At 53.3% G+C, this 15623-nt stretch overlaps 2 protein-coding genes across 3 annotated transcripts in view; one reads left to right on the top strand and one right to left on the bottom strand.

Annotated features, from left to right (window-relative positions):
- CUNH7orf50 (chromosome unknown C7orf50 homolog) overlaps positions 1-15623 on the bottom strand; it is a 124374-nt gene that overhangs the window by 70027 nt on the left and 38724 nt on the right. The gene's annotated exons all lie outside the window — the stretch shown is intronic.
- On the top strand, positions 5390-10288 carry GPER1 (G protein-coupled estrogen receptor 1). 2 transcript variants are annotated; one of them, XM_004776319.3, is made up of 2 exons: positions 5390-5734; positions 7846-10288. In XM_004776319.3, the coding sequence occupies exon 2, from the start codon at positions 8325-8327 to the stop codon at positions 9402-9404; it is 1080 nt and encodes a 359-aa protein (XP_004776376.1). In that variant the 5' UTR covers positions 5390-5734; positions 7846-8324; the 3' UTR covers positions 9405-10288. The 2 variants fall into 2 exon arrangements, with proteins under 2 accessions (XP_004776376.1, XP_004776377.1); XM_004776320.3 differs by having other exon boundaries at positions 5391-5734; positions 8014-10288.

Genomic DNA, 15623 nt, shown 5'->3' with positions numbered 1-15623 from the left:
GGCATCAGGATGGACATGTCAAGGCTGCTCCTTCACACAGGATAGAGTAATTCTTACTAGATGCTGGATGTCAGGCATTTCCCTTGTTGGGTATTAAATTTCACTCTCATTTTTTAAAAAAGATTTTATTTATTTGAGAGAGAGAGCAAGCAAAAGAGAGAGAGAAAGAACACGAGTGGTGAGGAGCGGCAGAGGGAGAGGGAGAAGCGGGCTCCCTGACACGGGCCTCGATCCCTGGACCTTAGGATCATGACTGGAGCCGAAGGCGTAGACGCTTCATCGACTGAGCCCCCCAGGTGCCCCTGCTCTCTTCTCCTGAAGAGTACTGACATTTACTCCGGCAGGCATGTTGTTCCCTGCGGACCTGTGGGATTCTCTGGAGAGTTGTGTTTAAGCTTTGTTAGTCATGGTCTGGTGTGTCCCATTCTGGGGTCTCTCCTCGTTGTCACAAATGCTCAGAAATATCTCTGGTCTGACCAGGTGGAAGAGAATGTGGCCCAGGCCTATGTAAACTCTTGGAGTTGTTCGGCTTGGAGCTGGCCTGTAGTTGTTCTCAGTCCGGCCTTGACTGTCCCCACCAGGCACGTACAGGTTCAGCTCTCTGCACCTCGGGAGCTCTTTTTTGACATGGCTCCCTGTCTCCAGCCCCATCTCCTGCCATTCCAGCTCCTCTGGCCTCCCAGAAACCTAATCCCGTCCCCTCAATGTGGTCTGGTCACCCGAGCTGCTCAGATCCCTTCCTGCCCCCGGACAAGGGGGCTCACTGTGCCTCCTTCCTTCTCTCTGAGACCAAGAGCCTGCACTGCCCACTGCCCCAGTGTCTGGAAACAGTTCTGTCCTCTATTTTATCCAGCTTTTAATGGTTTATGGCAAGTTCCCTGACGTTACTCATTTACGGCCAGAAGTGGAAGGATCTAAATTAATGTATAAATATACAATAATAGAAGCCAACAGCCTGCTAGTTTTAGAACAGAAGGAGGGGTTAGGCTCACATGTGCTCAGGCTCCTCTAAGAAATGGCCGACTCACACTGGGACAGCAAACACGTAAGCCAAGCCCGGAGAATCTGATCCCACTGAGTTTCTCAGTATTTTGGCTAAAGGAATAGTTTTAGAACTCAACCACAGGAATGTAAAACGGTGGTTCTCAAACTTTTTCTTTTGAGCCACAGGATCCTTTCTTTAAACAAATCCTATGAGGAAGCCCAGTGTCTGAGACACTAAAAGGTACTGTGCCGATGGGAGAGGAGGTGGGGAAACCCGACCCTAGAGCACCAAGGTGCCCCCGGCCCCCAACACTAGCCCTGCGTGGGTCTCATCTGTTCACCCCTTGCCCTGGGTCAGACAGGACACACTGTGAACAGGAGCTCCTCAAGAACCAAGCCAAGAGAAAGGTCAAGAGCCACAGAGGAGAAAACACACAGAACTGGTTTTCCACCGTGGGGGGTTGCTTTAGCCCAGAAGGTGCCCACCAAACCTCGATTTGAAAAAGATGGCTCAGAATGAAGAGGGTGGAGGGTGAGGGGCAGCCACTTCCTGAGGCTCCCGGCCTCTCCCTGAGGACCCAGGCCACCAGCCTGGCATTCTAGAACATGCCACCCACAAACAGCCCCCCTTGGGGCAGAGCCTGGTAGACACCATCTAACTGAGCTTCTGTGGGCCACACACACGGCATTCTGGGTGCCACTGGCACACTGCTCTCAGAAAATTAGAGGAAATGTCCAGAAAGCTCCAGGCAACGGCTGAGAGGAGCCCAGCTGTCCAAAAAGTCAACATTGGCGAAACCGCGGGGATGGCTCCTTTATGGTGTCATGAAATACCCCCAGGGTGAGTGGGCATGAAGGTGCCTCTGATGCCGGAAAGAAGCTGCACCCTCGACATTCCGTCCCGTAATGGAAGGGGCTGGACAGTGGGTCTGCAGAAGGCAGCTCTAGGGAACAGCTTTGGACAGTGTAGACAGCGGTGGTTTGGCACGCTACGGCATGGACACACAGCTCTGCACACACACGAGATTGCCACTTGGGTCTCACTGATTGGTAGCCCCAGAGAGGACGGGAGGACAGTGCCAATGCATCCACTCCTGCTAACACAGGCTCCAGGCTGAGTCTCCAGAGCACAGCTCATCTGGAAGGGAGTGCCTGGTGGTCACTTCTCTGCTCCCTGGGCCAGCTTCTTGGGCCACACACACACACACACACACACTCAGAATCAGGGGCTCTGACACTCAGCCCCGGCCAACGGCTACCCAATGGGGGCCCATAGTACTCCCCCACAGCACATACCTCTGCATGCCAGCCTGCAGCCGATGAAGATGGTGCAGGACGTCCATCCACACACTCCCCCAAGGTGAGCCCATCCCCATCCCCTCTCTGGGCCCTGGCCTCGGTTTTTATAGCAAGTGGTGCTGGCCTGAATGCTTGAGGGCATGTGAGCACAAAGCCCACAAAAGCCCCCAAGGGCTTTGTAAGGGTCACAAAGAATGCAGGGGAAGGGCTCTGCTTCCCCCCACTCAGGATAATCAAGAAAAAACACGAGAGGCGGAGTGTGCAGGGTGGCCTCTCAAGAGCGGGCACACCCACGGTGCCCATGAGCTTCCTCCCATAAGCACCACAAAGGCCATGCTGTGCTTCCCAGTGCCAGCAGACTCTGAAGCGCAGCTGCCACAGCACTTGGGGTCTCAGCCATGAGCCGAATCCTGCCAACAAGCCTCCAAACATCGGGACTGAGCTTCTCTCTCCCTAAGATGCACCCAGAGGAAATAGGAGCCCGACTGCCCGGGACTCCGCTCGCGTCTTGCTGACCAGGCCATCCTGGGGAAGGGTGGCACACGCACGTGCTGTGGACACATGGCCCCACCCGAGGACAAGGACGGCGCAGGCCAGGTGTCCTGGTGTTCATAGCTCCCTATGGGCATCATGTAGCGCCCCCATTCTACCACCACTCTACCGAGGGCCCTAGGGCAGCTGACTGCAGAGGAAGACGACGGGAACCTGGGGGTTCCAGGCTTGTTCCCATTGTGGCAAAACGTTTCTCACCATAGGGGTCCCTCTGCAGCCAGGGGGACAATTCTTTGCTACAGAAGAACAGGGGTGGCAGGGATGGGGGACACAGCATCAGGCCTGGAGGAACTGGAAATGAGGGTAAGGGTTCTTTCTGGTGGGGCCCTCACTCAGGCAGACCTCCTGGCTTTACCACATGTCTGTTCTTTATGTGCTACCTGTTACCGGACTACATCTGCAAATTTAACTAAACGAACGCCAAGCAGACCAGACTCCCTTTGAAGTTTCCCTATCATCCAATTCTGGGGATGGATAAAAATCTGTAAAGAAGTCTAATTCAGCCCCAAGACAACCTTGTTACAGGGGACTGGCCATGTGGGAAGCTCTCAGTGCAATGACGAGGACCGTGGGCCAGAGTCAGCCAGACGGAGGCCTGGGCCAAATGCACCTGAGCTCAAGCTTCTCACCTGCACAGCAGAGACAGGACCAGCCCCCACATGCCAGGGTGCTCAGTGAGGGCTACATGAGCCATGGGTAAAATGTGGTCAGCAAACAGAGCCTGGCGTGAGTAAATGCCCACTGGAGGGTAAATTTTAACATGGAAAGGTCTTTCTGCTCTACAGAGACATCCATAAGATGTTCCCATCCCTGATGCATGCAAACATCAGCTCGGGTTTGGGGACTGAAATCCCTAAGGCAGGGTCCTGTCGTATGAAGGCTGACAGGTTACTAGCCACCCAGGGCCACCAGCTGGCAGCCCTCATGAGCTGATGGCAAGCCTTCTGCATGGGGCCAGCATGCTAGGATAGTGCTGGGAACTCGGGGGGAGCTGCAGGGATAGTGCATCAGGAGCCACGGGAAGCACCTCCTCAGCCACCGGGACGGAGGGGCCACAGGCCTTGGGCTGGGGCGAGTGGGCAGTGGCTATTTTTACGTGACATGTCTTGGCTATTTCAAGGTTTGGATTTTTATTTATTTTTTTAACACAACAGGAAGTTATACTTTCTCATGACTCATTTCTTTCAAAATGGTGTCCTCAGGCATCGTTAGTGCTGGACTTGTTGGGAGTCTGTGGCTGTCCACGGTAGGTGTGAGATCACACCGGCCTCATCCACGTTACTAAATCATTCAGAATTTGAAGAATTACAGATTAGAATTATGTCTGGATTCTAAAGCTGGAAAGAACACTAGATGTTAGTATGTTTCCATAAAAAAACGTAACATTTCAACATTTTCTGTTGATATACATGTGTATTAAACCAAATCTGAAAGATGTTAGACTATTACCATTCAGAATACCTTCAAGCGTTTGGAACAGGATCCTGACAAAACAGAAAAAGCTTGCAGGGAAGCCACCTGGCAGCCTGCAGGGCCCGTCACTGGAGGGGAACCCTGCGGCCACCATGCCCTTGTCCAACCGGACACCTTGCTCCAAGCCCGGAACCAGCCTCTGTCCTCCGGGAGGAGCACGTGTCGGTCTCTGTGCTGCCAACGCCACAGCCGTGTGCTTTATTCACACTCAAGTCACCCAAAAGATCATGCTCAGGTCAATCCCACAGCTTCAAAAAACTCAGAAAGTAAAAGGTCACCAAGAGGAAAGTACGAGATCAATTAAAATGTGACGTCCACGAACACTGCACAACTTGGTGCGAGTAGCCAGGGTGCGGCCAGTCCTACAGACCTCAGACCTGATGTGCACGCACCTGGGAACTGGGGCCAGTGACTCTGCTGGCCTTTCCCTGAGTTGATGGTAAACCCAACCACCAGCTGGGGTGGGGGTGGCAGGCAGGAGACAGTAGCTACCTGCAGGATGGTGAGGCATTGGGGTGGGGGGCGGGGGGGGTCCCAGGGACTGGGGCAGAATTCACCCTGACTGCACAAGGGCCGCAGCTGTGGCAAGGAGGAGGAGGAGGGCCTCTTGGGTGGGTCACTGACTCCTGCGGGACAAGTGCACTTAGGCGATTTCAGGAGCAAAGAGAAAGCGAGAGCTGAGACAGGCTAACACTGAGAGCAGAAAAACAACCCTGATTCCTAATGTACTAGCCCCAAATACCTGTTATCTCCTGGGTTTAAATTTCTTTCTGGAAATGATTTTGTGAAAGTTCTAGGTTCCAATTCTAGTTCTAGGTTCGATTCTCCAAGTATAATTAGTACAATCCTTTCTCGGCTTAGGAAATCTAGTGCCTCGTTTTAAAAACAAGCAATACCATTTTAGTTCCAGCAAATGACGATGGGTCATCTGAAAGGTACACAAGACCTACTTACAATGTTTTCACACTTTAAAAAAAATTTATCAGTGGGTGAAGAAAAGCAGGTAAGTCTGGAAACATCCATAAAAATGTGTAGTGGGACTGAGCTCATCGCCACAGTGTGGGAGAAAAAAGGCCAGCAAAAAAATGGTTAATGCTGGCCTTCTCGGAGGCCGTCCAGCGGTGCTGAGCACAATGGGCGGCCCTGGGAAGCCTATAAAGCCTGCAGTGCCCGGGTGTCCCGGTGTCCGGCGCGATGACGGAGCGATGATGGGCATTCTGGCGGGTCAGCCTCGTGCACCAGGCTTCCCATCCCAGGACCACCGCTCTGGCACCCTTCGACGGGTGGAAGCAAGTCCAGAATCCCCACTGCCCGAGCGAGAGCTGCCGCTGTGCCTCCAGCCAGCCCTGAGCACAGTCACTGAGGCTGGCTGACAAGCCCTCCGAGGGACGGGGGAAGGGTCGGCTCCAAAGTGGCTGCGGTGCAGGTGAGTCTCCCTCCTGGGTTCCTGGTTCTGAGCTAGGGTCGGTGCCACCACGGGACCACTGGGCAGACCTGGCTCAGTGGTCTCATGTAAGGTGCAGCAGGCCACCCTCTGGTGAGAGGGCCACTGAGGCTATAGCCCTTCTCCTCCACTAAGGACCCAGATGGGGCTCTAACAATCTCAGCATGACTTTAGCCGGGGAGGCTAAGCACAAAGGTTCTTTCTATAGTGCATGCCGAAAATAATAAGCAGTATTCTGTCGTATTTCTTTCAAGCCAGAGGCTGTCTTACGTTAGGACAGTCAGACGGCTCTGTCTACAGCATCATGTCTCACTCAATGAAAATACTCGCCCAAGCCACACATCTGGGCGGATTAGTATTGCTTCACGAAGACACATACCCAGTAGATTTGACAAATGTGGCTTTAGTTTTCTAGAACTAGACAAGCAGTGGAAACATGAAACAAAATGATACGAAACTATTTCATGCTCATCCTTAAAAATTCATGGTCAACTCTCAGGAGGGTGCTGTGGAGGTAGGAAACCCATGCTACTTTCTGAGTCTGTTCTAGGCTACTATGAAAGTAACGGTATTTGCCAAGGATCAAAAGACTCGTGTACATGGGAAGGCAGTGGCGGACTCGCTTTCCAACTCTTTCCATACAGCCTATCTTGACAAGCACTGAGGAGGACGAGTGTGCGCCGTGAGTGCCTTCACCTTCAAGCCTTCCTCTGGAAGCATCAAAAACAGCCCCGAGTTTCCACATTGAGAGAGCAAAACAAGCACTTGGAGCACTTTTTACAAAGAAATTAAAAACAGAGGCTTTTAACGTTACAGATAGTATCTGGGCACGATGACATTTATGTGGTTCAAATTGGTATTATCTACTAAAGATGAGTAAAAAATGCAAAATAAGTAATAAACTTATCAACCCCAGCTAAGCAAAGCTAAATGAATACTTTTTAAATCGTAACTGACCCCAAGGCTGCGACTTACGTTTTTCTGCGCCGCCCCTCCCCGCCTTTTTAAAGCAGTATTTTCAAGCAGTGGTTCAATAAATGTCTAGTCTGGTTTGGCAACACTTCAGAAATGAGTCCTAATGATCTCACAGGGTAAAACAAGAACTCTCAACAGAAAACAATTCAAGTCCATTTTAACGTGCCAGGCCGGCTTCCTTGGGGCTTCTCGTCATTGGCAGCAGGCCCCCACCCACCCCCTCAATGCAAGGGCACCCCTCCCCAGCTGCCCAGCGAACCCTGGCTGACTTGTCTATTGAGATCACAGACAAGCCAGGTTGTGGTGAAGGGCCCTGGAGGCTAGACCTGTCGGCCTCAAAGGTCTAAAGGGCTTTGCTTAGGATTTTGTTTTTTTCTTTTGTACCCAGCTTCTAGGTTACAAACATTACAAAAATATATTAGATTTTATAATTTATGAAAACACTGGGTAAATATCTACTAAAGCAAGTACCTTTTTTTGTTGTTGTTGTTAAGATTTTATTTATTTGACACAGAGAGAGAGATCACAAGTAGGCAAAGAGAAGCAGAGAGAGGAAGAGAAGCAGGCTCCCTGCCCAACAGAGAGCCTGATATGGGGTTCGATCCCAGGACCCTGGGATCATGACCCGAGCTGAAGGCAGAGGCTTTAACCTAAAGCCTTTAACCTGAGCCACCCAGGTGCCCCAGTACCATTTTTATTATGTTTTCTCTTTCATTTCATATCATGAAAGCAGTAGCTTAGATTAGCAAAAAACAAAACAAAAAAACCAGTTTTCTTTTATCTATTTTACTGTAAGAGATTCTGCTTAAGCAGTTTCCACACAGCATTCTGGGCCCACTATCTTCAGAGAAGCTGGGTTTTTCCCTTCCCATCTCAGCTCTCTTTCTAACAGCTGCTGAAATAAATTTTATTTCCTCTGCTGGCAAACAGTACTTTTCCTGAGATTTCCATACCCAACCTCCATGTTACTTCATAAGCCAGCTATTCAACTATTTTAAAAAATAGGCGTCCACTGTGCATTAGGATGACTCACAGTCCAGGCTCCGGTCAGACTGAGCGGCCGGGAGCCCTGGGGACAGAATGTGGGGCATTTTCTACACTTAATTCTTTTCCCTCAGCTCAGTGACAACCACCTCTCCAAGACGCTAAGGACCTCAAGTCCTGGCCTTCCCTGCACACTCACATGCCTGCCGTCCCCATGGCCATTGGCCACAGAGACCGTCTTCGCCAAGAAGCCTTAAAGACTTGAACCAAAGCCTGACTCCTCTTCCATCTGCTTCTCTCAGGTGCACAGGTAGCGGCGCCACGCTGCGCGTGGATCACGGCAGCTGACAGCAAGCCAGGGCGCTGCCCGCTGTGTGGCCATGGACCACCTTCTCCGATTACTCAGCTTTCTGCAAAACGGACCCACGCTGCTTGCAGTGGTGCCTGCGATGACTTCCACTCTTACAGGCATCTGGCTCACTTCAAAGAGCGTCACCTTTCTTTCTAGAGATGGAGCTTTCGTTTAAGTCGGATTTCTGGTAGCCACACAGCAAACCTTGAAAGGTGCGCCTCTGGGGACACGGACGTGACTTCCCCAGTGCCGCTCCCTGGCATGGAGATGCACCCAGGTGCCTCCAACAGCACCCCCCTGGAGCTTAACCTGTCCCATGCACTCACCAGCACTGTCCTGGCTAACCAGACGGGCGAGCTCTCTGAGCATCAGCAGTATGTGATTGGGCTTTTCCTGTCCTGCCTGTACACCATCTTCCTCTTCCCCATCGGCTTTGTGGGGAACATCCTAATACTGGTGGTGAACATCAGCTTCCGGGAGAAGATGACGATCCCGGACTTGTACTTCATCAACCTAGCAGCGGCTGACCTCATCCTGGTGGCTGACTCCCTCATCGAGGTGTTCAACCTGGACGAGCAGTACTATGACATTGCCGTGCTGTGTACCTTCATGTCACTCTTCCTGCAGATCAACATGTACAGCAGCGTCTTCTTTCTCACGTGGATGAGCTTTGACCGGTACATTGCTCTGGCCAAAGCCATGAGGTCCAGCCTATTCCGCACAAAGCACCACGCCCGGCTCAGCTGCGGCCTCATCTGGATGGCATCTGTTTCGGCCACATTGGTGCCCTTCACCGCGGTGCACCTGCAGCACACGGAGGAGGTCTGCTTCTGCTTCGCAGACGTCAAAGAGATCCAGTGGCTGGAGGTGACCTTGGGGTTCATCATCCCCTTCGCCATCATCGGCCTGTGCTACTCACTCATTGTCCGCGTGCTCGTCAAGGCTCACAAGCACCGAGGCCTGCGCCCCAGGCGGCAGAAAGCCCTGCGCATGATCTTCGCGGTGGTCCTTGTGTTCTTTATCTGCTGGCTGCCGGAGAACGTCTTCATCAGCGTCCACCTCCTGCAGCGCAGCCCACCGGGAGCCGCTCCCTGCACGCAGTCCTTCCGCCACGCCTACCCGCTAACAGGCCACATTGTCAACCTGGCAGCGTTCTCCAACAGCTGCCTGAACCCCCTCATCTATAGCTTTCTGGGGGAGACTTTTCGGGACAAACTGAGAATGTACATTGAGCAGAAAACCAACATGTCAGCTCTGAACCGCTTCTGCCACGCTGCCCTGAAGGCGGTCCTTCCGGACAGCACAGAGCAGTCGGACGTGAGGTTCAGCAGCGCCGTGTAGAGGCACTTCTGTACCCACAGGGATCCCACGCTGGTTCACCCCCAGGGCAAGGTGGGAGGAACAGCTGGGCCACACTGCGCTCTGAGCCCAGTCAGAACAGGCTGGCCCACCCGTGCCCCAGCTGCGGGCACACCTGGGCTCTGAAGAGCCCTCACTGCAAGCCACCTTGACCTTGGACCGAGTACACAGCACTGGGGCTCCCCGCCCACACTCACGGCTGCAGGGCAAGTGACTGGCGAGAGCTGGCGTAGGGATGGGGACCAGCGTGAACTTGCGGTCCACTCTGCATGCACTGTGTCCCACAGCAAACGACGTTTCTCATGTTGGCCAGTGCAAGCAAAACAAAGGGGACATTTTGGAGGAGAGACCTAGTTTCAAGGTCCATCTCCTATAAATCTGCCATCCTCGGGAAAAATGAATGCTGCAGACAGAACACACTCAGCAGACCTGAACTGGAAACTGGACCATCCGCCTCGTCTGTGGCTTACGGTTTACTGGGCATACACTAACAAGTGCCCTCGAGTCAGAGAGGAAGGGAGAAGTGCTTCTTCTTCGTCACACACACACACGCCCCCTCAGGGTGGCCCTGCAGACAGCGGCCACACAATCCAGAGCACTTCTGCAACCAGAAGCCCCGCTGCTGTCTGAGTCGCCGGCCCTCTGCTGTCTGTTCCTGGGCATCTCTGCACCTACACCATCAGGGAAGGAGACCATGGGGTTACGGGCTGGGGAGCCAGCATGCATGGGACCAAGTTGGCCTCTGAGAACAACAGTGGGGCAACGATGATGGCAATGTAAACAGCTCTCCCTAAAATGTACAAAAGAAAAACTAGTGACTGCTAGGAACGTCCAGCTCTTCTCAATAAAACATAGCCACATCCTGATTCTCAATTCTCTGAGTTGTTCGGGATGGGTGGGGCAGTCCTTGAGCCTCGGCAGCAAAACCAGTCTTTCCTCATAAGGGCACCCCTGTCCCTGGTGTCACCAGGCTCACGACCCAGCCAGCACTCCCTCCCAGGGCAAACATCTACACCCATCACCCACACGCACCTGGCATCTCCAGGGCATTTAATGCTCAGCTGCACAAGCTCCGGGTGTCAGAGCAAACATTCCTGGGAGTGCACCACGTGCCCTGGCTCTTCTGGAAGGCTCTGTGCTATAAGCATCAGGCACGGTGCCTGCAGTAGCTCAGAGTGCTCACAAGGCAGCTGGGGAGGCAGAGGGGGCTTCTGTCCTCCAATGCACAGGAGCCGGGGGTCCGGCCTTCTGATGTGGGCTGGGGTTAGGGATCTCTGGCCTCCTTACGGTTTGAGACTGGGAACCCCAGCCTCCAACATGGACTGAGGGTGGGGACCCCTGACCTCCACTGTGGACTGAGTGTGGGGACCCCTGGCCTCCAATGTGGGCTAGAATGGGGAGCCCTGGACTTCAATGTGGGCTGAAAGAGGGGAGCCCTGGCCTTCAATGTGAGCTGAGTGGGGACCCCTGGCCTCCAATGTGGACTGAGACTGGGGACCCCGGTCTCCACTGTGGGCTGAGAGTGGGGACCCCTGGCCTCCACTGTGAGCTGAGAGTGGGAGCCCTGGTCTCCACTATGGGCTGAGAGTGGGAACCCTGGCCTCCAGTGGGGACTGAGTTTGGGGACCCCTGGCCTCCAATGTGGACTGAGAGTGGGGAGCCCTTGCCTCCAATGTGGGCTGGGGCAGGAAAAACATGAGCCCCATCCCTCCTGCCACTCCATTCAGGGGGCCCATCTCCCCAAAAGATGGGTCCTCAAGGATGTTCACACTGGCAGGGCTTCCTGTGGGGAAGGCGAGACAATGTTTAGGTGATAGGGTGACAGGGAAATGGGCCATTTGAAGTTTCAGTGGTTTTTATAGGTGCAAATCTCTAAGAAAGAGGGTGTCTGTCCCAAGTGAATATTTGCATTGCCCAACTGTGACCTTGCAGAAATGCCATCTCTAGCACCCAAGTCCCACTTCACACTCACTTTCTAAATAAACATCCCCGTTGTAGGCCCGGAAAACCACCCAACCGCTGAGGACAGTTCCCACACACCAGTGGCTCTGGTGTGGGGGACATCACTACAGGGTGGCCACATGAGCTCTCCCGCTGCATTGTCACAGGACACCCACCCTGCAGCCAAGGTGAGGGGAGCAACTTCCAAGGACGAGTCTTCCCTCCATCCTCTGCCTCTCCAGAACCTCCAAAAGTTGTGAATCTACGTGGGGTACAGACACCGCGTTGATGCACCTCGTCCTATAAAAGCCGGAAGAGGTTCTAACACGCCTTCCCTCATACATCCTCTGAGCCCACCGTGGAACAGCTTCTCAGGATGGGCTCTGCCCCAGCCCAGGGCCCAGTCAGAGCAGATGGCATGCCCGGGACCCAGCCTGCAAACCCTGCTCCTTGCCAATTCCTCCCTTTGACCTCAGTGCTAACAACTCCAAGCTGCAGAGCGGACACACAGACCTGCTCCCCAGCTTCAAGCATGTGACTCCGTGCAGGGATCTATCAAACACGCACACCATTCCCAGCAGGAGCAGCAGTGGTGGGGAGGGCGCGAAGACTTCACAGAGCCTGGAGACCCATGTGTAGCTCTGGAGAATGGAGTCGGGGGGGGTGAGAGGGGAGACAGAGGGCACCACTAGGGCATCAGGCCTGCTCGTTGACCCTTCCAACAACCCCATGAGGCACACACTGTCCCCATTACTCAGAGTCTGGAACTGCCTGAAAGCTTGAATGGTAATGATATAGCCAAGACCCACAGCCCACCTCTCCAAACCCCACATCCCTTCCTCTACAGCACTCAGGGATCAAGAGGTCTATCAGGGTCACAGGCTTGATCCTTTCCCAAAGGTACACCACACAGGATGCTCTTGGCAGGAAGGAGCAGAATGGAGAGCTCCTCCAAAGGTGTCTCGGCAGGAACTATGTCTGACCAAAGCCCCAGAGGACAGGGCCGTGCTACCCCCAGGTGGCCCTCCACATGGGCTGCCCTCCCCGTGGTGGAGAGCTGGAAAAGGCAGGCCCTGCTCCTGAAGGGGCTCTGCACCAGGCCATGCTTGCCCGGTGCTTGCCCGGGGCACAGGTCCAACAGGGCTGGACACAGCTCCTACCTCTAACCTCTTGAAGCCCAACTCCTGATGTGTAAACCGGCAACACAACTTCCCCAAGGGTCCACTGGACAGTCGCTAGAAGGGTAAGTGCAAGGTAGAGGTCCTGACGCAACAGAAAGGAATTCTTACTGAGCCCGAGGCTGGACCGGCAGCTGCTGGAGTCTTTTCTGAGCTCAGGACCCCAGACCCTGTGTCAGAGACAATGGAGCCTGTGTGCTCGGGCTGCCTGGCCCATTCCAGTGGAGGCCATCCTCAGAAGCATTTGTCTGAGAGCAGAGGCTGATTTAATTCCTTTGTCAGGAACGCCACAAGATCAAATCAGGGTGTTCAGTTGCCTTGCTGCTTCTTGGTAACCGGGCCCTCCCAGGCACTGATGCTCTGTGACCCTACCAAGAGCTCAAAAGTACAGAGCTGTAAGCACACAAAACCCACTGGCGCTAGCACTGAACAGGACTTCTGAATTTTCTTTGTGCATAATAATTAACTCTTGATTACGGGGGTGACACTGTCCAGACCCTATGCCCTCCTGGGAGGGGTGGAGGCATTCAGGTCATGACAGCCTCACTGGGATGTCCCCCTGCGTCTTTCAAGGTGCTACGGTGAAGCAGTCCCGAAACCGTTACGTGCATTCTGAACAGAGAATGTTCGTCAGTGAACCCAGAGTTTTCTCAAGTGGATGGTGGGAGATGCAACGTGGAAGGGAGAAGGGCAGGTGAGGGCCCGAGGGTGGATGGAACCGGCGGTGTCCAGTGAACCCCAAGATCTCTAAACTAAGGATATGTGCAGGACAGCACAGGGGTCATATATGTGCATGGCACAGGCATGTGTGTGTGGTGTGCACACGCGTGATCATATGTTCCCTAGTTCCAGCTGCTCAAAGGGGCAGGAAGGGCCTGAGCGGCTGCGGGCCCAGCAGTGCCCAGGCTGTCCCCCAGAGAAGAAACCAGCCTCCTCAGATAAATGGCTGATTCAGGCAGGGCGGGAGTACAAGGTGAGCATGGCACATGGTGTTCCTCCGGAAGAAAGGAAAGCTTCAAAAGAATGACACAGTCACATCAAAAGGACACAGGGACCTACTTGAAGGGATCTCACTAGCCAAATCCAGGGCACTTTGAGCATCAATACAATTATAGACTACTGAAAGATAAGAATCCATGCACCCATTCCAGTAATGAATACAAGTAAACCTAATGTAAGTGAAATGAATACTGAAACAAACACAGTACAGTCATACACAGCAGTGGGTAAGTGAGCCTTGCACCCTGAGAGTAGAGGGTTCCCACAGGCTGGTGATGGGGGAGGCCACTGCAGGGGTCCCAGCGTAGCTTGAGACGGGTGAGAATCCCTAATGAAGGCTAAACCCAGGAAATGTGACAGGAGCAGGACATCTGTAGAGGCCTCGTGTTCCCCCTGCCTCTGGCTGCTTTCCCATGGGAGAGAGAGGCACCGCATAGCAGGGTGTTAGGAGGGCCCTTCACGGAAAGCCAACAAGGTCCCACAAGGAGACGGGCAGTTCAGATGTGGGACCTAAATGGGCCACAATGTCACCATGTCCTACCTGGGATCGTGACCTCAACCTAGTCAGGAGGAAGTATCAGAAAATCCAAAATGGGGGGCGCCTGGATGGCTCAGTGGGTTGAAGCCTCTGTCTTCAGCTCAGGTCATGATCTCAGGGTCCTGGGATCGAGTCCCGCATCGGGCTCTCTGCTCGGAGGGGAGCCTACTCCCTCCTCTCTCTGCCTGCCTCTCTGCCTATGTGTGATCTCTCTCTCTCTGTCAAATAAATAAATAAAATCTTAAAAAAAAAAAAAAAGAAAGAAAAAGAAAATCCAAAATGGGGATAGGGTAATGATTCAAAATGTCATGTCAAAGAGACAAAGGAAGAGGGAGTGTCCCAAGTTAAGGACAGGTAGAGACATAAAGCAAGTCAGTGCAGCGTGGGACCTCAGCAGGATGCTCTGCTACAAGGAAATGCTGCACAGCTACTGCTATGGGGCCAAGGGACAGCAGGAATCGCTTGGTGCTGAGAACCGTCCCAGGCACATAAGAAAATGCCCTTTTTCTAAGAAAACATACCCTTCAGTATTCATGGCTGGGGGATCTCCACAGAAAGATGCAGCCTGAGGAGAAGCATGCATACAAATGTCAAAGCAAACAGGATAAAACGTGTGGAATGTCCATTCCAGGCCTGGGTGTGGTCCCAAAAGAATTGAAACGGGTGTTCAAACAAAAGCTTGTACGTCAATATTCACAGCAGCACCATTCGCAATGGCTGACAGCTCAAAGGCCCACCAACAGCTGATGTGGTCTGGCCACACAATCGGATCCTACTTGGCCACGTAAGGGAATGAACCACGGACACCTGCCGTGGTATGGACGAACCCCAGAGCCTTGAGTCTCAGAGAAGGCAGCCAGATGTGTAGGGCCATGTGGTCTGTGACTCTATTCAGCAGGAGCATCTGCAGCTATGGAGCAGATGGTGGGCACTGGGGCTGGGGAAATGGGAAGGGATGCTACCAGGGACCAGGTTTCTCTTAGGGGTGAAGAAAATATTCTGAAATTAGATTGTAGTAACAGTCAAATAACTCTGTGAATACACTAAAAACCACTAAGTACACACTTTAAAAAGGTGAATTTATGTTATGTAAATTATATCTCAAAAAAAGCTGCTGTTTAAAAACGAAGCCACCACCCCGCCTAGGCCATGTGTTGCCACAGCGGTTCTGCCCTGCTCGGTGCCCTCCCCGTCTGCTGGCACTCCCGCCGTCCTCCCCACCATCCTCCCCGTCCGCCAATGCTCCTGCTGCCCTCTCGCCGGGCAACGGCAGCACCTGCCAACGGACGGGCGGAGCCACCCAGGGTCCCGAAGCTGCCTTCTCGTAACCAGCCCCTTCTCTCCTGCAGACTGCCCCAGATTTCAGGCTTTATTTTCTTTTCCATGGTGGGAAACTGAGCATTTGGGTGTCTTCTGATATGCCGGCAAATCAGAACCAGACCAAAAGAACTTGAGTAAGAAGTAAAGCTGAAGGGACGTCTGGGGGCTCAGTCGGTTAAGCGTCCGCCTTTAGTTCAGGTCATGATCCCAGGGTCCTGGGATGGA

Source organism: Mustela putorius, unplaced genomic scaffold, assembly GCF_011764305.1.
Source record: "Mustela putorius furo isolate JIRA1106 unplaced genomic scaffold, ASM1176430v1.1 tig00000139_pilon_pilon_pilon, whole genome shotgun sequence".
Taxonomy (NCBI): domain Eukaryota; kingdom Metazoa; phylum Chordata; class Mammalia; order Carnivora; family Mustelidae; genus Mustela; species Mustela putorius.
Note: the sequence above shows the minus strand (reverse complement) of the source record. Positions and strands in the feature narration are given on the sequence as shown.